Source organism: Ambystoma mexicanum, chromosome 12 (assembly GCF_040938575.1).
Source record: "Ambystoma mexicanum isolate Mex_15411 chromosome 12, UKY_AmexF1_1, whole genome shotgun sequence".
Classification (NCBI taxonomy): domain Eukaryota; kingdom Metazoa; phylum Chordata; class Amphibia; order Caudata; family Ambystomatidae; genus Ambystoma; species Ambystoma mexicanum.
The window spans coordinates 1,161,586,910-1,161,609,684 of record NC_090936.1 but is presented as its reverse complement, the minus strand read 5'-3'; the positions used below and the strand labels follow the sequence as shown (position 1 = coordinate 1,161,609,684).

The following is a 22,775-nucleotide window of genomic DNA, read 5'->3' as shown; positions in this document are numbered from 1 at the left end:
TCTTGTGGGACCACTGTTGGTTCGGGCGAGAAGGGTTGCCATGGTAAGGGGTAAGGGTTGCCCTCCCAAGCATGATCAGTGGAAGTCTGAAATATGGTACTGTCACGATGTAGAGACTGAATATTGTACCACGTTGCACCTGTCTGCGAACCAAGGAATGTTTGGGGCCCATACGTGGCCTACGTAATGTCTGATATAGACTCATCCTAATGACTATTTGCATTGTTTGTAATGGTATCATTGTCAATGGCACTACCTTATTTTGTATTTGAACAGTATTGCTGTCCGTTGTTGCTTCTGTTAAGTTTATGTAAAATAAGAGTTGAAAAAAAAAAGTATCATTTTCAAATCCTGCCACATCAGCTACAAGGCTGTCACCCTGAAGTCCCCAAACTACCTCACTGAGAACCTCAGCATGTCTGGAGGCCTGTAATCCACCACAAGTAAGGACATGTGCAGACTTGAACTCCACCGACGCAGGAAGGAAAGAACCAGAAGACAAGCTTTCTCTGCCTACGCCCCAAGACTCTGGAACCTCCTCCCGTAAACATCAGACTCACCCCCTCACTTCTACAGTTCAGGAAAGAGCTTAAGACCCTCCTTTTCAAGGAATGGCTCCTCCTTAACACCTAGGTCCACACACCCTCCACTCCCCACCCTACCCGGGACTGGCTGGTCTGCTCCCCCTGTTTCCTCCCAAGGTTGCCTGTAGATCCCTTGCTGCCAATTGCCCACCCTTGCCCTCCCCTGTTTGCTCCCCATTCCTTTTTTGTCTGCTTCCCTCATTGTGTTCTTCCCCCTATGGTGTTAAAATGCTCTGTTGCTTCCTGAAGCCAAGTTTGTGCTCAATACATACCCTAATAATAACAATAATAACAATAATCAATATCTTTTGGAACTATCACCAACACAAGTGAACTGCAACTTGCCTGCAGAGACTCCCTTCAGGGGAGAAACATTGTGGCTCCTGTGACTTTTGGGCAAAGGCCTTATTCTTCTTAGGGTTTGGACTGCATACGTTGGGGAATTAACTTGTCACCTAGTGCCATCATATATTGCATTTTGCCTACTTACCTGCATTGCTGAATAAGTTATTTAATGCATATTTGAACTGCGGTAAATGTATATATATGCATCACAGAGTATTGTGCAATAATACTGCCTGTTAGATTCATTATTTTAGTGTGTTCAGAAGGCCTATAATAAATAGCTGTATTTTTAAACATGACTGTTGTGAGAAACCTGAAGGTGTCTCACCCACTAGTCCCCTGGGACCTGTCATCCAGGTGGCCAGGACATGGCCATCGCTGTTGAATCCAGTTCCTAGGGGTGGACCAGTGCGGGAGGAATACCTGGATGAGGCTTGTTTGGGGAATGGAAGTGTGACACTGAACGGTGAGAGGCAATACCCCCTTCCTTATGACACCTTTTCCCCATCCTACCCCATAGAATATCTAGAAACCCCCCCTTCCTCCCCTTTCTTGACACAAACACTTTCCCACAGAAAATTACCATGTAAGACAACGGACTAATATCAGAGCCGTACCTGACATGTCCCAACTCAAGAGTCAATCAAAGTCAGGCAATTGCTGATAACTACACACCTGACTTCCCTTCCGTTTCCCCATAGGGATAAAAGGCAGAGCGCACGGAGAGCAAGGCCAAATGCATGAGTAAGCAGTTATTCCAAGATGGCAGTTCAAACGGAGGAGAAAGGCGGTGAGACCTGAAAGGACGATGAGGGATTTGCCCTTGCCCTTTTTCAACTTCCAAAAAAGGAAACATAAGACCGGGAATCGCAGCTGGCGAATGGTACAAACTATGTCAGCGTTACATGGGACCCTCTTGCACTGGATAGCCAGGGCAGGGAGAAGCAGTTGCCATCCTTGTAGGTCGTAGACACCAAGAGAGTTCGGCACAGCCGGTGAGTCGGAAGGGGCTGATGATAGACTGGACTGTGTTGGCCTCAAGGTTGCGAAGAGCACCATTATATGAAGAAAGAAGACTGAAGTACAAAGGTCTTTTATAAGCAAAATTGGTATCGGAGTTAGTAGTCCGGTGCCACGTGAGCGCTCCTTTGAAGGACTCCTGAACAAGGAGAATGTGTTGAACTGGGAAATCTGAGTGATTATGCATCGAATTATGTTGAATCCCGTGCATAGTCGAAAGTCTTCAGTTGGTGTAGAAAACTACAAGTACCAAGAGGCCTTGGGGGAGGCCAGCGAAAGGTGTCAAAGTGGTCATAAGAGGGTCAACCCCAACCCCTCATACAGTCGAAAGTTTTTGACACGTTGTTGAAGCAAAGTGAACTGTGTAAATGGGGAAAGTGTGAACCTGACTGAGGGATGCCTGTAAATTAGGTTAAACAGTAACCATCAGAGAACATTGTGGTAATAGAATGTGTGAAGACTGACTGGAAGCTTTAGGGAAAGCCAGACTGGCGGCTGAGACCCAGACTTAGGCAAGGGAAGAACCTAAGGGGTCCGGAATAGCTTTCTTTGAATTGGGTTAAATGGCAATGTGAACCCGACGGAGCGATGCCAAGAGAAAGCCAAGGGAAGTGAATCCTGCATTGTGTTTAAAACTAAGTGAACTGTGATATTTTGGCAAATGTGAACACGGTTGAGGGATGCCTGTGAATTAGGGTGAACAGTAATACACCCGTGAACATTGTGACAACAAATATGAACCCGACTGAGGGATGTCCTCAGTGAGGGGTTGGTCTGAGCCCGGCTAACGTTGAGAGAGGGATTGGAGCCCAGGTGAGGGGGAACCAAGGGTAAAGTGTAATCACCTGACGTGAAGATTAGCAGAAGGAACTTTTGTTTTGTTGTTTATAATGGCACATCAGGCCCTCTGAAGCAAGAGACTTTACATGAAAGAGACTTGGACACTGAAGGTCCTGATATTGAGAAAATTAACTAACCTCATGCCGGAGAAGCTCATGAGTGTGCTGTGCTCAAGAGTCCCGCCTTGTTCCATGCTAGAAACGTGGGAATGGGAGACCCCGCCCATAACATCCTGATTTATGATTTTGTAACACTTCTCTCTTTTCTTGTGAACATTATCCCACACCCGTTTGTAGCATAGCGGTAAGGATTGGCAATAGTTTTTTTTTTTTGTATAGGCACTTTTTATTTGACTAGACTCCTCTAGGACTGTATTATTATTATAATGGTCGTAGCTTGCTCCCATCTTAGATTTAGATTAGGCGTTTATCTCACCAATTCTACAGTTTACTAAACACCCTTGAACAGTGATCACAAGTGTCTGTCTTACTTTGATACCATGCCTTCCTTACACTGTCTAAATTGAATTATTGTGTACCATACTCTGCAGACTCATTGAGAGCCCCTGATCCATCTCATTCTCTCCTGAGGATAATCTCTGGTTGCTCTCCATTGCTAGTGTTAGGTCATTATTTGTTTTCTTTTTCTGTTTTAAGTTGCCTTACGTTTAACTGCTTGCCCTCCAACATTCTAACTATTCCCTACTCCGATGTCTCACCCTAGATTGCGCTCGTTGGCCGCTTATCTGGCGTTAGGGGATAGAAAGAGAAATTTCCCCTATACCTAACTGAGCTTCATTGGTATTCATTTGTCATCTTTTTTTTTTATAAAAAGCACAGTCTACGTCTATAGATTAATTAATTGAAATGTTTGTTTTATCTGTGCTGTGCACTCAAAAGGGCGTGGCATAAAGCACAGCAAAGATTCTCTATTTTTTTGTATACAGCACAACTATTATGCTGTAGCCCTGAAGAAAGTAGTTCGTTCTTTTTCAAACCACTGAAACCGGTAGGCTTTTCTAAACCTCTAGATAATTTAGGGAATTTTGTGCCCTCTCGAGGCGTCAGCAGTAAGTGGCACGATAACTGCATGATAGAGACATTGGGCCTCATTCCGGGTTTGGAGCTAACCATGAAGTAATTAGCTCCATGGTTGCCTCCGAAACCGTCCCAAATCCGGCATGGTGAATGGTGTAATTACCGGTCCATTCCAGGGTTGGAGGGACCGGTAATTCCCCATTCACCAGTGCCCTTCCCCCATTCCCATTCCTGCCCCATAGGGCTCAATGGGAATGGGGAAGGAGGTAATTACGGCACCGTAAATTACGGTACCGTAATTACCTCTGAAGTACCTTTGCGGGTCCCATACTTTACTCCTGCTAAAAGCAGGAGGTAAGGAAGGACCCGCAAAGGGACCTCGGAATACGGAGGTAAGGGATTACCGGCATCGGCACCCTTACCGGTGCCTGTAATCCCTTACCTCCAACCTCGTAATGACCCCCATACTGTCTGTATAATATCTTTTTATAGTAAACATGTAGGGTATTCCAAAACAAACCTCAAGACATTATTATTTTTAATTCTATATTTGATTTTAGTAGGCCGAAACAGGGAAGAAGAATACATTAAGGTAATTCACCTGCTACGCTGGATGCATGTAGACTGGGCTTTTTTTATAAAAGAAAAATGACAAAATGAATACCAATGAAGCTCAGTTAGGTGTAGGGCAAATTTCTATTTCTATTCCCTTCCCCTAGATAAGTGGCCAACGAGCACAGTCTAGGGTGAGACATCAGAGTAGGGAATAGTTAGAATGTTGGAGGGCAAATAGCTAAACATATGTTAACTTAAAACAGAAAAAGAAAACAAATAATGCCCTAACACTAGTTGTGTAAAAAAACATTAGGTGTGTTGTTAGGGTTAATACCCACCACTGGTCACCCCCGCCCCCTCTGTTGATATATTTACTCTGCATTGCTACCTTCATTGAGTTTTGGCTAACCTTTCTGAGTTCCCTGCTCACTATGACTAGGGCGGCCTCCTAAACTCTGTCCCCAGGCCAGATTCTAGAAATCCATCTCAACAGTGCCTACGTGGCTCAAAACCAATACAGAATCCTAAAAATGTTTATTTGAACATTGGGGTCTCCATGACAGTTAATGGGAGTCTGAGTGGTCCTTGATACTCATGGGTGTGTGTATGGCAGCCCTCTCTGGCCTGGAGATTGTCCAGTCAGTGCCTTAGTTCTAAAGGCCCTTTTTCAATTGTCTATCAGAAGGTTGGGGTAAAACATGTAGGGTGATGGTGCAAAGGACTTTACTGGTGCTTCGGTATCTAAGCATTTCTGTGCCCAGTGATAGTCATTATCTTCCCCAGGTGTGGGGTAGCGGACGATTGGGCAAATAATTGAAAATGGGGTCAAGGATGAGTTTAGTACTAAGATGAGCACTTGCATAAAACGAAACCCCCAATATCGGCAAGCATGTGGCCGCTATCGTTAAGTCGAATGCTCCACTTTGATGTTGAGATGACTAAAGCGTATAAGGTAGAGTGGTATTAGGCACACACAGACATAGGGCCTCATTACACGGTAGGCGGTAAGGGATTACTGGCACCGGTAAGGGCACCGGTGCCGGTAATCCCTTACCGCCCTACTACGAGGTCCCTTAGCGGGTCCCTCCACTAACGCCTGGTTTTACCAGGCGTTAGTGAAGGGACCCGCTAAGGGACTTCAGAGCTAATAACGGTACCGCAAATTGCGGTACCGTTATTAGCTCCTTCCCCATTCCCATTGAGCCCTATGGGGGACCAATGGGAATGGGGAATGGTTCCCAGAATGGGGACTTACCGGGTCCTCCAAGGTCGGAATGACCCGGTAAGTCCCTATTCCAGGAACACGGACCCGGAATGCAGTAAGGGGATAGCCATGGCGCTAATAGCGCCATGGCTACCGCCTACCGTGTAATGAGTCCCATAGTGTCTGAAAGCAGCATTATTTTAGAAGAGCACGTTTCTTGCACTTTGTTAGGGTTTGTCTCAGGCTTACGTGGTAACTCTCCTCTCTACTGCTTTCTCAAGACTGTCTCTAGTCGCTTTCTCGATCGTTTCGAGTCATACATGGCTATCAGTGCTTCTGAGATTCCTTATCATTACTCTTAGGCTCTAGGCCCTTTCGGAAACTTCTCAGTGCCATTTTCAGGTTTTAAGCATTTTCAGGGCTCTCAGAAGGTTGTTAGCATGCTGATGGGCTCATGCTTTAAGAAACTACTGGGAATCTGAGAACGGCCCCAACAATTTCCCTGTAAACCAGCTCCATGCACCCAACTCCAGATGACCTAGCCTTACAGCAATGTTGATCTTATAACCCTCATCTTAATCCCTGATTAGGAGAGGTAGACACTGCCTTTTCTTTTTAATTCTGTTGTTCAGGGTGTTTTTGCATTGCCCCTTTTCCCATCACGGTCTGCCTTCTGTTTCCTGTCACATGACAAGGGAAACCTCTGGTTATATAATCAAGTCGGCCATCTTTTATGTTTTACTCTTTGCGGCAGCTGCCTCGTAGAGCTGCTACATCTTGGCGTGAGAATGTTGATGCACCACTGGTTTCACTGTATTCAGTTTTCCTTTTGGGTTTATAGACACTCTGTCACACCTTCCTGAATTCTGTTGTTCAGGGTGTTTTTGCATTGCCCCTTTTCCCATCACGGTCTGCCTTCTGTTTTCTGTCACATGACAAGGGAAACCTCTGGTTATATAATCAAGTCGGCCATCTTTTACTGTTTTACTCTTTGCGGCAGCTGCCTCGTAGAGCTGCTGCATCTTGGAGTGAGAATGTTGATGCACCACTGGTTTCACTGTATTCAGTTTTCCTTTTGGGTTTATAGACACTTTGTCACACCTTCCTGACCAGAGAGGTCCCCATAAGCAAACTGGGTGATCGGTGGTCTGGCCAGTCTAGACCAAGTGTTTGGATTGGGTGGTCATTGCGCGAAATACAACCTCAACTGTGTGTAGTTTACTTGTGTGTGGGGCTATTAACTAGTCTAGTTGGCATTGTAATGTTTGTATGTCTCCAGGAAGAAAGTAAGAGGAGGTTGAAGTCTAAGAAGACAGAGATTCAAGGGCGCAGTGGGCCACACTCCCTGTGAGGCAATTGATGAGTCAAAATGACTGTGCCGCCTTCTGTTGTGTTATCTAGATCCTGGCACGTGATTTTATTTAATGTTACATGTTATTTTATTTTCAAACTGGGTTTAAGCCAAGCAGTCTAATTGTAGGGTGACAATGTACAACAGGTTCAGCCCATATTTAAGGTAGTACCCTTACAATGCACTTTGGGTACAATAAACAAATGTACTGACCAACCACAGAAACATGAGGTGCACATGGACAGAATATGCAGATTAAAAAAGGGATGGGTTTTCAAATGACAACAATTCAAGATGCAGCCTATCTAAGCTGCTTGTGAATCGCTACCAATTCCCTTATTCTGCTCCTGTTGTGGCTATATTAAATTCTTTAATTGGAGGGGCGTAAATGTGTGCCTCAAAAATGCTGGAGCGACCGAGCATAGCGATGGAGCCCGAACACCCCCGGGGGAGTGGGAGGGCAGAGTAAGAGGGGGGAGTAGGAGGAGGTTCAGGAGGAGCCTCGTTTGAAATGCAGGCCCTGTGCCCTCTACATGGGAACCCAATTGATGCCAGATGTGTTTCAAATTATTTGAACTTCCTCAGTGTGTTGTCCCTTTTATTACCTAAGAGTAGGCACACTCCGCCTGGGTAAACCCCTTAAGAAAACCAAAAAGAGCTGCATGGAGCTTCTTGGGCTAACCCTTCTTCACCACTTTGAATTACTCCATCTAGCATTTCAGTCTGCTGTTTTATTTCCTATTTGGGCCTTTAAATGATGAGACTAACCATATGTGTGTCAGTGTTGAGCACACCTTTACTAGAGCCAAAGTCCAAGTAGAAAGAGGATGTGCTTCAGGGCCAGTGCACTTACACAAAGCAAACACCCTTTATTCCGTGTGAATGTGACGTGGCAGCTACCCTTTAAAGCATGCTGGTTCCTCGATTCTCTGCATTTACTTTCTTCACCATACGTTTTGCGTCTCGTTTTAACTACGTACGTTCGTATCGTTGAAGCAGTGCTGCACATGGGGGAAGGCGTGCCACCACACTTTACAAACACAAACTAAATGAATTCCTCTTCTTGTGCAGGTTATTGAAACCAATCACCGGGGACGACTCTTGGAATATAATCCAGTGACTGGAAGAGCGAGAACTCTGCTGGACGGCCTTTACATGGCCAATGGGATTGCGTTATCGCCACGCCAAGACTACCTCTTGATAGCGGAAACCAGCATTTGCAGGATTCTGCGGTATGTTATGTTGCGTAGCTGGCCATTTGTACTGCAACCGTCACCACCATTGCACCGCGAAGGTTGTCCGAAGAGGTGGCGTATGAACCAGACATTGATCTGTGGGTGAAGGTGGTATTTTAAAAATATATATATTTTTTTTTTTAATAATTCTGTTTATTACGTTTTAATAACACAACAACAAAACAGGCATGGGTCAAAGGCATACAACAGATCATGACAGTAAGGCAGTTTTCAAAGAGGCCGAGGGAACCCAGTGGGGCCGAGAGCCATCAGACATTCGTTGGGTATGGTAGGTGACCAATGTTAACAATAGTACATTTCTATTTCTTTCGGTACATTTCAGTTAGCGTCCAGCCATTTACCCCATATTTTCTGGAATTTGCGGGGGCACCCTCGTGCATTATAAATCCGTCGCTCCAGGGCCGCGCATCTGTCCAACTCATTGCCCCATCGGTTCACCGATAGGGGGTCGGCAGAGCCCCAGCTAGCCGCGATCAATCTTTTGACTGCCCCAAGTGCCAGTGCCAGAAATATTCTATCATGTTTTGAGAGATCCACTTCACCTCGGATTCCCAACAGCATCATTTTGGGGTCTCTGGGGATTGGTGTCGCCAGGGTGGCAGAAATCGTGTTGGTACAGCTCTCCCAGAAGACCTGTAAGACTCGGCATTCCCATAACATATGGTAAAAGGTGGCCGGTTCTGTTTTGCATCTGAGGCATGTCCCATCATCTAGTCCACCCCATCTGACCATGGCAGTGCGTGAATAGTATGTGCGGTGGAGGATCCTCAGTTGTATAAGCCTGAGTTTAGAATCAATACCTATTTCTCTAGGGGACATTAATGCCTCTGCCCAGTCCTCTGGTTCCATGTGACCTGTATCCCTTTCCCATTTTTCTTTGAGCCCGTCCAGCTGCGTCGCCCCGAAGGAGTTAAGGGCTTGATAGAGCGTGGAGGTGACCTTGGAGGCAATGCGTTGCGGAAGGATGTTAGTCTCAATGGGAGTACAGGGGGGTATGGTCGTCGTGTCAGGGAATTGGGTGCGGATGGCGTGGGTCATTTGCGCATGTCGAAACCGGTCCATAGGTGCGAGGTCGAAGCGCTCTTGCATGGTCTCAAAGTCAAGGAGGTGGCCGCCTTGTATCACATGTGCTAGTGTATGTATCCCTTTCGCGCACCAGTGACCGAAGGGGCCCATCTTTACTATTTCTGGGAGGAGTGCGTTGTGCCATAGGGGTTGAGATAGTGTTGGTTTACCTTTCCAGCCTATCAGTTTGTGCGCATCTCGCCAGGCCCGGCAAATGTGACGTGTCATTTTGGGTAACAACGGGGGTTGGTCGTGGGTGGCGTACAGGGTCTGTAGTGGGGTTAGTGGGGTCATGCTCTCCATTTCAAGACGGATGTGGGGGAGTGTGGGGTCTGCATGTATCCAGTCATTTACCACCCCAATCTGGGCTGCAAGATAATAGGTGCGAATGCATGGTAGACCGATGCCTCCCTCCTATACTGATCGCTGCAGCGTCTCCAGGGCGATCCTGGATTGTTTCCCTCCCCACAGCAGTGTGCGAAGGCGTCTGTCAATGAGTGCGAAGGTGTCTCGGGGGATTATATGGGGGGCGTTTTGAAGTACATACAGTAGTCTGGGGAGGGTCAGCATTTTGAATAGTGCCGCTCTGCCCAGTAGTGATAATGGGAGTGATTGCCAGTGGGAGGTGTCCCTAATGAATCGGTCAATTATTGGTTGTAGATTGAGTTGTAGGAACCCCCCCAGTGACGGGTCGAGTCTTATGCCCAGGTATTTGAGTTCTCTAATGGAGACATGATATGGACAGGTTTCAGGGATCGCAGACTCCCCTCCCTGGATCGGGAAGTAAATGGTTTTGGTTTCATTTACTTTGAGGCCTGCGAAGCGCTGGTATTCTTGAGGATGCGGGAGACGATCGGGCAGGAAGTACGTGGGTTACTTAGGTATATGAGGAGGTCGTCCGCGTAGAGGGATAGTCGGTCCTCTCCCCCCCCCCGGCCAGGCGAACCCTGTCCAAGTAGTGTTGGTCCTAAGCTCAATTGCGAGAGGTTCTATGGCCAATAGAAAAAGCAGCGGGGAGAGAGGGCACCCCTGTCTCGTGCCCCGACCCAAGGGAAATGATCGAGAAGACCTACCGTTCACCCTTACCGTGGCCTCTGGGTGTGCATACAGGAGTTTAACCCACGATATGAATGTTTGCCCCAGGTTCATTTGAGTCATGATTGCCCACAAGGCCTCCCAGTCCACAGAATCAAATGCTTTTTCAAAGTCCACTGCCAGGAGGGCCAGTGGGGCCGATATTTCCTTGGCTCTACTCAGCGCCAACTGAACTCTGCGCAGGTTCATGCGGGTGGATTTGTTGGGCATAAATCCGCATTGGTCGGGGTGAACCAGGGTCTCAATAACCCGCAGCAGTCTGTTGGCTAGTGTTCTTGCAAGGACCTTGGCTTCGCCGTTGATCAAGGATATTGGGCGATAGGAGGCACATTCCTCCGGGGGTTTCCCGGGCTTATGTATGACGACTATGCATGCTTTCCTGAGGTCCGGGGGGAGTGCCCCCAGCTCTTTGCTGCGTAGAAACATACGGTGCATGTGGGCGGGCAGTGAACCGCCGAGGCATTTCCATGTTTCTGTAGGGAACCCGTTGGGACCCGGGGTCTTCCCAGGTTGGAGCTGTGCGAGCGCCTCTTGTACCTCAGTTACAGTGATATCGGCGTTCAGGAGGTCTGTTTGGCGCTGAGAGAGCTTCGGGATCTCAAACCGGTCAAGGTAGCATGTGGGTTCGGGAGGCAGGTGCTCGGCCGGTGGAGTGTAGAGTTTCTCATAGTAGGCGGCGAATGCTGCGACAATGTCCGAGTCGTCTGTGAGGAGCGTTCCGTCTGGGGATTCAATTGCCCGCACATGTCCCTTGGTCTGCTCGCGCCGTTCCAGCCAGGCCAGTGTCTTATTCGCCTTGTCACCTCGTTCATAGATTTGGCTCCGGACCAATTGATGGGCTGTCCGTGCATTGTCTAGAGCCAGGTTGCTAAGGGCCACTTGTGCGGTGACCAAATCTTCCTTAGCTTCTTGGGTGGAGTGTTCCAGGGTTTGTTGTTCGCACTCCAGGACGCGCGCTTCTGCCTCTTTGATCTTTTGGATTCGTCTTCGTTGGTAGGCTGAAACTTCCGAGATAACTTCCCCGCGGAGGACAGTCTTATATGCCTCCCAGAGCGAGATTGGGCAGTCCACTGATCCTTCGTTGTTTTCGAAGTATTCTGTTGTCTTCTTCTCCAGTTCCTCCGCTATTTCGGGGAGACGTAAGTGGTATGTGTTCAGGCGCCAATTGCGATCCGGACCACGACAGGAGTTCTTCATAGACAGTAGGAGCGGAGAGTGGTCAGAAATACCTCTTGCGAGGAAGTCAGCGTCAAGGAGCCTGTGACTTACATTGCGGGGGACGAAGGCATAATCGATTCGGGAGAATGACTTGTGGACACCTGAGAAGAAGGAGAACCCAGCCTCGTTGTTGTGGAGCGCGCGCCATGCATCTGTCATACCCAGAGCTTCGGCGAACATGGCAAGTGGTGTGGGGGCAGGACAGGAACCTGACCTCCTGTGAGATCTGTCGATTGCAGTGTTCATCACTTCATTAAAGTCCCCGCCGATCACCCATACATCGGCCACATCCTCAAGCAGCCGGCTCTGTAGCTCGGAGAGTAGCTCTTTCGTCTGTGAGGGGGGGGCGTAAACTGCAGCGAGGCCCCATTTCTCGCCCCAGATGTCGGCCAGTATCATAACATATCGGCCCCGGGGGTCGATCTTAACCTTCCTGACCTGCAGGGGGACTCGCTTGTGAACCAGGATCATCGTGCCCCTAGCTCCTGTTGTGAATCCAGCCTGGTAGGTGAGAGAGTAGTTGGATTTTTTGAAGAAGTTAGTGCTCGTGCCTAGCAAGTGTGTTTCGTTTAGTAGGGCAATATCAGGTGAATGACGGTTAAGGTACTGGAGCACCAGTCTTCGCTTTATGCTGGAGCCGAGGCCATTGACGTTCCAGGAGAGCACGGTCACCTTGTTGGAGTTCATTCTCTCTGCGTGGGGCGCTTATCTGGACATCTGGGAGGATCAATGGTAGTCCTATACGCTCGAGATTTGTGCAAGGCTATACCTTCGGGGGGGATGCCCGAAGGTCTTCTCGTGTTGGTATATCTCCTGCCTGGATGATGATCGTGTCTGTGGTCTTGCCCATAGCCAATACTTGGTTCCCTTGCCAATGCTTCTATGTGTCGTATCTTCTTGTTTCTTGATTCGCTTTCTTTATGAACTTTGAACTCCCCCCCACCCTGTACTTCCCCCCCCAACTGGGAGCACCTGTCGCCCAAACATTAAACCTATAACTTTATGAACTTCTTCGGGATAACCCGGGTGTGGTAGCGCGCGTTTGGTCTTAGGGGGCGGCGGCCGCTAAGTGAGCATTTCCACTCTACCAATCTGCAGTTCGGGCCCTTCAGTACAGGGTATTCATCCTTTTCCCGCCGGGGTCCTTGACGCTTCGTCATCCGCTGCAGACGGGGAGCGAGGGGGCGAGGGTCTCCCAGGTCGGGGTCGCTGCGTGGGTGGGCCCGATGGCCCACGTCTCCCGTTGGGTTCCGTGAGGACATGAGTTTCAAGCCAGTCCCATGCATCTTTGGGGTTGTAGAACAGGTGTGTAGCGCCCTCATACTGGACTTTTAGCAATGCCGGGAAGAAGAGGGCATATTTGATGGATAGTGACTGGAGCTTCCTCTTAACGGAGTCAAAAGATTGGCGGGCTTTTTGGACTTCTTTCGTGTAGTCGGGGTAGAAGCCAACCTTGTAGCCGTTGTATGTGATCGGGCCCATGGCCCTCGCCATTTGTAGGATCGCATCCCGGTCGCGATAATTCAGTAGGCGTGCAATCATTGTTCTGGGTGGGGCGCCCGGTATAGGCCGGCCGGTGGGGACTCTGTGTGCCCTTTCCACCGAGAAGAATTTGGATAGCTTCTTCGGGGCGAAGATATGAGTGAGCCAATCTTCCAGGAAGAGTTCTGCGCAGGGGCCTTCCTCTTTCTCCGGTATACCGAGGATCCTGAGATTATTGCGTCGCGCCCTCCCTTCACTGTCTTCGGCGCGGTTTTCTAGTTGGGTCACCTTTTGGGCAATCGCAGTGAGCTGCTGTTCCATGCGGTGGATCGCATCTTCATTGCTGGACACCCTCTGTTCTGCTTCGCCCACTCTGGTCGACAAGTTGCGGAGGTCTTGGCGTATAAGGGACACCTCCGAGGATAAGCCGCCCATTTTAAGTTCCAAGGACGTCCTCGAGTCCCCAATCGCTTTCATGAGGTCTGATAAGGAGACAGGAGGGTCTCTGAGTTCTCCAGGGTTACCTTCTTCTTCTAGAGGTTGGGGCTCGCGTTGGGGAGGGGCCCCCACGGTGTAGAGATCCATCTTGCTCTGTAGCGTTTGCCTCCTGGTTTTCTCCTTTCCCATGTCGCGATTGGGTTCTGTGTAGTAGGGGTCTAGCTGTTCCCCCTCGGGGCGGGATGCGCACAGTGAATCGCGGCCAAGGTCACGTTTGGGGTGTTCGCGGTGTCGTCGCTCGGCCTCACCAGGCGGCGTGATGCTGGCACTTGTCTACCTCGGGCGTACCGAGCGGCCAAAGTGCGTGGGACTGTGCCCGTGTTCTACCGGGAGTGCTGCGCTTCGGGGTGTGAGGTAGGTGGTCCCAAGAGAGAGGCAGGGCTGTTCCACTGTTCACGCGGAGTTTTGGGGTCCACCGCGGACACGTAGGTCGTAGCAGCGCTCTGGGTCTGGTGCTGGTCTGTGGCACACCTGTGTACTGTGGGTTCTGCAGCAGGCTGGTTGCAGAAAGGGGTCGCAGGGGAGAAAAACAAGCAAAGCGTCCGCCCCCCGCTCCCTTGTACCTGTCGTGGGTGCCTCTGGTTGCAGCGTGTCTTCCTCAACAGGGGAGCGCAGCTCACGGCTCCTGCTGCCGCTCGACCCTGGGTCTCAGTCTTGCTGGTGAGGGGGAGGGGCAGAGGTCCAGCGGGTAAGGCTGGTGCTGCAGAGCCCAGGCCGCAAAGCCTCTCCAGATGCGTTGCTCCCGTAGTGTGTAAGCCCCTGTTGTCTCGAGGGTGGAGGAGGTGGGGGGGGGACCCTCCTCAGCCGCTCAATGGCCCCCGGAGAGCGCCGCGGGGTCGCGTACCGAGCGACAATCTCGCCTGGGAGCTAGCGAACTCAGCGCCTCCGGGGGGGAGGGGCGGTCCTCCTCTTCCGCCCGCGCCGCGATGGTCGCCTGTCGTCCGTCGGCGGTCCGCGGGCTGGTTCTGGTGTCCCCCTTCCCGGTTTCTCTCCGGAGTGCGGCGTCAGCAGCTCTGATGGGGCCGCCACCGCTGGTGGGCGGTTGAGGCACGATTAGTCCACGTAAAGTGGAAAATATGCAGGATATTAGCAGCGGCCGCCGGGAGCCGTTGGTTTTAGCAGCGCATACGTCGCTCGCGCATGCGCACTCCAAAAATATTTTTTAAAGGCCCTAATTATTTTCTTTGTGTGCCTTAATAAATTTAATGCATGAAGCCAACAACAAGCTTATGGGTACAAATAAATTTCTCCTTATAGGAAAAAAGGGTTCTACTTATATATCCTGCTTCATAGTCAAGTCAATATCCTACTTCATAGTGAAGTTAATGTTGTTTTTTATGTGCGTACTGTGGCCTTTGGGGGGCAATAATGAGCACTGACCATGTATTTGTAATCCATTTTACACATATCAAAATTACATGGGTTTCTGCATGTTAATTTGTCAGAAATAAATTCATGTAACCACAATTAACAAGACTGACAAAAAGCACTCTTCAAAATATGACCTAGTCCAAAAATAGTTTAAAATAGACAGCAAGGAATTTTACATATGTTTCAACATCTCTGGCGTTAACTAGGAAATGCACTCTCCTTGCCTTCATCAGGGCAGATGGTTGTGCATGTCTCATGTAGATTGTTTTTCTCAAGGTATTTATATATTTAGTAATTGTTACTCTAATGAAGAAGGAAGTTGGAAACAGACAATGGCCTGGGGGTTAATCATGTGATCTGAGAATGGAAGGTAGAACATAGAAAATATAGGAATTCTATATAATTATCCTTAATAATTATAACATTTGTACCTGGTAGTTAGTTATTCAGCTACATAAACATGTTTATGCTATTACTACCCGTTTCATTACTGATATTCAGTGAAGGGTATTACCCAGATTATTCAACAACAACAAAAATGTATTGGTTCTTGTCTAATAATACCCATATTAGGCTTTGCACATCCTTTAAAAAAAATCACTAGACCTACAAGTCTAGTTACTTGGTTTTCCTACTCGACTAAAAATAGCTCACTCGGTCCTTGATACGGTAAAGGAAATGACGAGGGCTTTGTGTTAAATGGTGCATTTCCCCATAAGTCCATTTCATATTCGGCACAATGCAGCCACCCGATGGCAGCTGCACCCAGTGAAACCTTTATTTGCTATTTACCGCAAACAACGGTTGTTTGCAGCAAATGGCAAACTCAAGTTTCCCACATCCCTGTAGTTGCCAAGAAGGACAAGGACACTGATCCTCATCCTTCATAAAATCTCCTCGACTATGCGAGTGGGCGAGCAGATTTAGCAATAAAGTTTTTATAGAGAGCATTTCTAATGATGGCCCTGATCAGAATCATGTTAAATATTTATTTATGGATTGGTCTGGACTCGGACCGCAATGTCAGGGCAGTCTCATTCTGTCAAGCTGCTACTCATTGGAGTATAGATGCAAAGATAGTAAATAGGACGTATTTCCGTTGTACTAGACTTTTGATTATGAACGCACCCATTTAAAAATGTTTGCTCTCTCAAATTCTCCGGTTGGAATATTTCGGACTACTGTGGCAAGCCAGTAGAAGGACTGCGACCAGAGGACGTGTTTGACGGTAGTTTTATTTAAAATAAAAGAAAACGCCTCACTGACTCTGGTTCTAAAAGGGAGTTCCCTTCCTAGCAAAACCAAACTACGGTTCTCGCCTATAGTAAAATAATTAAAAAATATCTATATCTATTTCACCCTTATTAGGGATCATCAGTACAGTATAGTCCTGACCGCCTTGCGGTTGGAGCATTTGGCCATGTTTTCACAACACCAATAAAGTTATGGTGGGTTTAAAAAGGTTTGGAAAAAAAAACTTTCACCTGAAATGTCAAAGTTAATTTGAGCCAAGTCACACATTCCACAACGCCACCTTGTAGCCATTGTTGCTTATTATGGCCCCATGGTCATTTAGGGTCCCCCGACCCAAGCTAGTTTGTTAGGGCCCCTGTGAACCCTCTCTGCTTGTGGTTCTCTTAGTTTTCTTGGGTCCCTGTGACCCTTCTGGAGGTTTATGCTACTCTGGTTTCTCGGGCTCCCGTAACCCTTTGACTTGTCTCGTTCTCTTTTTGTCACTCTGCTTACTCGGCCCCTGTAGCTCATTTAGGATCCCCTGCCCCAATATCTCACTTAGTCCTTTAGGGCTCCTGTGACCCCGCTCGGCTTCTGGTTCTCGTGGATTTCTTGGGTACCTGTGACTTGGCACCTCTGGGTCTGTTTGTGGGCTAAGGGCCCACCATGTCCTGAAGGTGGCCCTGCCTCCAGGTCTGGATTGCTCTACGCGGCCTCTGCCTCTCCAGCCTTGTGCACTTCCTTGTTTGGTATGTGGCATCACTCTCTATGACATCCACCTCCTTTTGCGCTGCAGCCAGCTCCGCTGGTCTGTGCGGCTTCTCCCTGTGCCATCGTTCTCATGTCCGAGGCTCACCTCAGCGATGGGTTTCTCTTTCTCCATTCGTTTGTTAGCCCTTTATTCGGTATTCAGAAGGGGTGTATTGTTCACCACAGGTTGTCAAGCATTACCTTGAGTCAACCACATGAATGTGTTTTCAGCATTACCTTGAGCCAAACATATAGATGTCTTGTCAGTATTTCATACTCCCATGCAAGCAGAGAATACCTTCTGTATAAGGGACTGCCCAATGGGAATGGGAGTCACTCCCAGTGATATCACACTTTCCCAAACCCCTATGAAGGTTGTAGCCAAGTGGGCTCACCTACCTACCCTCAAAGGGGTTGGGTCCAGCTAGGGGAGAAGGGACACATTTCCCGGATTCGTCACACTTACTGGTGTGGTATGGTGTGTAGCATGTAATATGTAGTTGTCATCTGTGAGTTTCTGGTATGACCCCCGTATGAATAATGTTCATAATTTAAAAATAATCCTAGACAAAATCATTGGGTAGATTGTTATCTACAGTGTTTAAGCTATTCATTTAGAATCTGACAATTTTTCATCTACAACTTTGGCACTTACCTTATTTTCCCAGTTCAACCCCAGCAGTTTGCAGAACAGGGCCATTACCTTAAGGAAGTCATTTTGTGTTTCACCTCTTTGAACCATGCAGTGGTGTATTTATAATAAACGTCAAGTATGTTTTGAGCGGATATCGCATTTAATCATTTTAGCAGTCATAGTCCAATACTACCAGTTTCTTGACAGGATGTTACTGCCCTGGCACTTGAGGTCTGATCCCAAAGCGTCTTGCAAAATCGCAAAAAAATGTTTTAACTTGACTCTGAGGACCCTCCTTATTAAGTACAACTAACTTTGTTGTACATCGTTTCTCATCACAGTCTCATAAGAACAATTCCTCTCCTTTCCCATACTTGGAGAATTTGAGTTATCCTCGCAGGTGAGCAATCGCCTGAATGCGCAATGGAATAGTCAACCCATAGTAACTCAACATCCTCAGTTTGTCTATCCAATGCTCACGTATCATTAAGCAAGCACTAAAGGGAATACATTTCAGAAGATCCTCCATAATATCCATTACAGCAATATCGGTAATACAAGGGGCAAAAAGTCCATGGAACTAGTGTATGTACTCGACCAAGACGTATGATATTTATAAAGCTATTTTTGCAAGAACAGACCTATTTATCAAGAATGTGTACTTTATTTTGTATTTTCTACTTTTAATAATCGGATCACATTATTTGATCTCTTTTCTTTCATTTGTTTCTATTTTTTTTTTATTAAAGCAAAAACTACCAAATGTTAAAATGCCTCAGAGTGTACAGTGCGAAGCACATGTCCGCGTAAAGCTGAATTGCGAGAAATAATTGAGAAAATCAAACCAGATTCAATACCAAACCTAAGAATTATATAACCAATATTTTCTTTCATCCGGAAACTCAAAGTGTTTTATAGATTTCACTTAATTGTGAAAGTTAAATTAACTTTTAACTGTTTTCTGCACATTAAATGTGCAGAAAACATAATGATGATGAGTGTGCGGGAGTGGCCCCGTAGAGCGAGTAGTTGAGCTGTGGAAGGGGTGGTAGGCAGGGGGACAACGGGGTGGAGAGACCCATTTTAGAACTCCGCTTGCACAAAGAACAGATCACTGAGGAAGTTTCTACATGGATTCAATGCAGACTCGGAACATACCATCCCATATTAAATTATTGATTTCTATTTTTTTTTACGCAAACAGCTATTGGCTAACTGGCAGCAAATCCGGGATCAAAGAAGTGTTCATGGACAACTTGCCAGGATACCCCGATAACATAAGAATTTCTAACACGGGCACGTACAGAATTGGCATTGCCACCGTCCGATTCCCTGGTTTGTTCCCACCGTTTTTGGATGCCATCGGCCCATATCCTGCACTGAAAAGATTCATTGCAAAGGTAGAGTTCACTCAAGTGTCGAGTTTGAGAGTGTTACAGTGAGAAATCTGTTTTGACCTGAGCGTCTGGCGCTTTTGGAAAACGAGCAAACTCTTTTGCCCGCGAACCTTCAAGTTTGGCTATTCGCCCCTGCCATATGACACTACAATGAAGTCTGTTTCACTGAATGTCCAACTCAATGTAGAAGTTTTTTTTTCAGTCTTTTTACCTCAATATGTTTCAACTAATTACATTTAATATACTTTTTATGTATCTTTTCCTTTTTTTAAGTTCTAATCAATTTTTTAATGTGGATTCCGGGGGAATCTCCCATTCCCCTCTTTTGTCCCTAATCGCTTCCAAATGGCCTTACCCTTTTTTAATGTTTGTTGTTGGGTCTGAATGATGGTGCATTTACACGCACAAGGGTGCATGTTGCCCCCAGCGGCCCACCTGTTCCAATGTGTACGGCTGGGCTTGCGCCGCGTACTCTTGGGAAAAGTGTTTCCCAGTTTATCCTGCTCTACACTACTTGCCTGTTCAAAGGCCATGGCGGCAGGTCATTTCTACATGCAATCCAAGCGTAATTTGTTTGTGTAATGAGTTGGTGGCTGTGCCATGGCGCAATGCATTCTCTGGTGGTGCAGCCATTGTTACTTTGTCTCATAGCACCATATATTCTTTCTGTGATGCTTCAGTTAATCAATTTGTGAGTTATTGCAGCTTGTTTTTATGTGCTCTCCTCAGGTTATCCCTCTGTCGATGTACAGTGCCCTCCTCCGCAAACATGGTCTGTTTCTGGAGGTCAGCGATGGAGGAGAGATCTTGGAGAGCTTCCATGACCCTGATGGGAGCGTTACCTGGGCCACCAGCGACGTCTACGAGCACAAGGGGAAGTTGTACCTGGGCAGCACTGATCTACCATTCCTGGTGGTAATGAACTGACCGTGCTGTCAGACCACCCGGGACTGCAACGGGAATGCGCCACATGTGGGAGGTTCCATATTTGCGTAGAATAGTCATAGGGTAGGACAAAGGCGAGTCCTGATGTGGCCCAAGCATGCGCTCCCCTAGAGTACCTTATGTGATAGTGATACAAGTGGTGGGGGGGGGGCGGACTGCTGGTAACTTGTTGATGGTGAGATGTACCTTCCATCTTGGATATGGAACAAACAGTTGGTTACAGATTGTAGCATGGCTAGAAGGATGTGTAAGAGATGCCAAGGACGGGCACCCTGTACTGTACTGCTTGACATGATGGTTGGATGACACCAGCCCATCTGATATTCAGCATTGTGTCACAAGGATTGTGGCATAGTGATGAGTGGAGGCTTTGACCCTGATGACTAACTTTCAGTACTGGTGTGTTGCCTCCAGAGAATGTTACTGGCGTCTGCATCTGGGGAGCAGCAAGGAAGTTCTTGTTTCTTGCTAGGCCACCAGTACTACCACTAATGCCTTTTGATTACAGCACAGACTTTCTTCCAGTACGTTAGGGCTACACAGTAGCGATGCAAAGACAGCTGACAAAGCTCCCAGTGTGTATTATCCCTGGTGCAAGGAGAAATGTGATGGCTGCATGATGGGAGCGCAGGCTATCCAAAGATATTGGTTGCGTAAAGACACTGGCGCCATGCTACGTGGTAGCAGAAAGCCCAAGGTTAGACTGACCCAATATTAAAATGGCGGGAGGGGACCAACCTTTCTAATTTCTATTCTTGCTGTAAGGATAGGGGTATTCTTGCTGACATCGCAAAAGGGCATTATTGACCTAGATTGCAGGTTTCTCTCCCGTACCACATGTTGGTAAAGGAACATATGTTAATGCTGGCACGCAGGAGTGTGCAACGTGTGGCTGGCTCGCCAGTTGTCCTGGACTAAACTCGTGATCCCTCCCTGTTGGCTGTGGCTGATGGGAGCTTAAGTCCAAAACATCTGAAGGTCCAGAGGTTGCAGGCTGGGTCCCCAGGGACACAAATAGACCCCTCCAGTACTGCATGCTTTGAGGTCAGTGGTCTTAAGAGAGCTTGCTACCAAGATAGGAGGCGTATAAGACCCCAAAGGACAGACTGCTGATCAATTTTCCTCATTGTAAGAGAATAGTGATAAGTAGACTCTGGACTGCTAATAGGACAAAATGGTTACGTTCTGGCTTCCCCTAACCTAGTTTGATTCTCTCTGCAATAGCCGCACTAGAAAGGCCAATATTGCCTCGTAACCACTAGTTTTTCCTTTTTTGAAAGCAATGTTTTTTTTAACCATTTTTAATGTTTTCTTTTAAACATGACTAATGATCTGCACATGTCAGTGATATGTGACTTTTCTTGTGGTGCTATCCTCAAGGTTGAAATGCTCCATGACATGGGGGTAGAGAATATTTGAACTTTTCGCGTGAACGTTTTTTTTTATTTTTTATTTTAAATAAATAAATATCAATCAATCAAACGATGGGCGTCACGGAGTGCATCAGCTCTTTAATGTTTACAGCAGGGACCCACCCTTTCTGTCCCATCCTTGCGGTGGTGGACCTTCGCAGAGTTTAGAAGTGCAACAGTAGAAAGTTATATGCAGCTCATTTCTGCCACACGTACTGGCCTTTTATATGCAGTGTCCCCTGCAATGTGGAGGTGAAAAAGCATTGTTTATACCCAACGACTTTCTTTACATGAACTTTCTATGTGTCTTTACCACCAGAAGTGATTAGTATGTAAATATTCAATTTTAAAGTATTTTAGTTCGTTTTGTTTGCATTCTATCAGTGATTGCATTGATTGCATTGTGTGCATATTTAATGTAAGGTTTCTGATACAAACAAGACTTTAACATCAAGCTCTTTGTTCACGCAGGCATTGTCTGTTTTAATTTGTACTCAATTGGAGGTTGTATGTGTATAGATTTCAGTTTTACTGCTGGCTTGTGTTATCACCTTATTTCATTATATATATATGTGCTCCTCTGGCAGGGAGTGTCAAACCCGATGGTGGAAGATGAGGCCAATTTCAGGGGAAGAGCTTGCAGTGGCTGGCAAGCCTGGCGCGGCCGGCATCTGTCTCGATGGTTCACCCACAAAGGTGGGCAAGGATGCCCAACTGACTACTTTACAGATGCCCAATGGGAGAACATGCATTTACACTGGTTGCTCTCCAGCTCGGAAAGGTTCTTTACAATTTCCAGTTTATTCAACAGAAATAAAAACAGAGTATTAACCATAGGTATCAATAAAGGGGTAATAAAGAAGTGTGGATGGTGATTGAAGTAATACAAAAAATACAGAATATGGAGTGATCATTAAAATTTACAAAACAAACACTGGAGTTCTAAAAAGAATGACAACACATGAGTCAACTGCTATTTGTCTACACTTGGGAATGATAATAAGTGAAGTAAGGGGGGGCAAAACAAAACCGTCCGGGCGAACAGACCAACTGATTGAGCAGCAAGGCCTGAAGCGTTCAGATCATTAAAGGAAATCTGCATTCTCCACATGGGCATGAGACCAGAGCCACATCCACCTGTGTGTATGTGGCGGTTGCCTAGCATTTCTTTCTTTGCCACCACCAGAGCTCGATATACCCCTAGTTTGGCGATACGCAGTAAATTTGGATCACTAGAGAAGGAGCATCAAAAGTCTTAGGACGGTTGCTCCCAGTGATCCGCTCCATTCACAATACGTTCCGGAAGTCTGTCGGATGCTCACAACACCAAAAGATATTTGAGGCAGGTCCTGCATGTTTGTTAAAATACCCATTTGAGGTCGGACTGTAAGACTTCACATTTAAACATTTGAAGACAAAAAATGCAGGTAATAGAGAATTGTTGTCTGGACAAATTTGAGTTTTAAATCTAAATTCTCCGCTA

The 22,775-nt window shown here is 47.1% G+C and overlaps 1 protein-coding gene across 1 annotated transcript in view; it reads left to right on the top strand.

The window, feature by feature from the left end:
* LOC138514333 (adipocyte plasma membrane-associated protein-like) overlaps positions 1 to 21,823 on the top strand; it is a 176,002-nt gene extending 154,179 nt beyond the window's left edge. Inside the window, exons 7-9 of the mRNA XM_069629769.1 lie at positions 8,008 to 8,168; positions 18,743 to 18,938; positions 19,665 to 21,823. Coding sequence (XP_069485870.1) covers positions 8,008 to 8,168; positions 18,743 to 18,938; positions 19,665 to 19,862 — 555 coding nt within the window. The 3' untranslated portion in view covers positions 19,863 to 21,823. The remainder of the gene's footprint in view (positions 1 to 8,007; positions 8,169 to 18,742; positions 18,939 to 19,664) is intronic.
* The last annotated feature ends 952 nt before the right edge of the window (positions 21,824 to 22,775 follow it).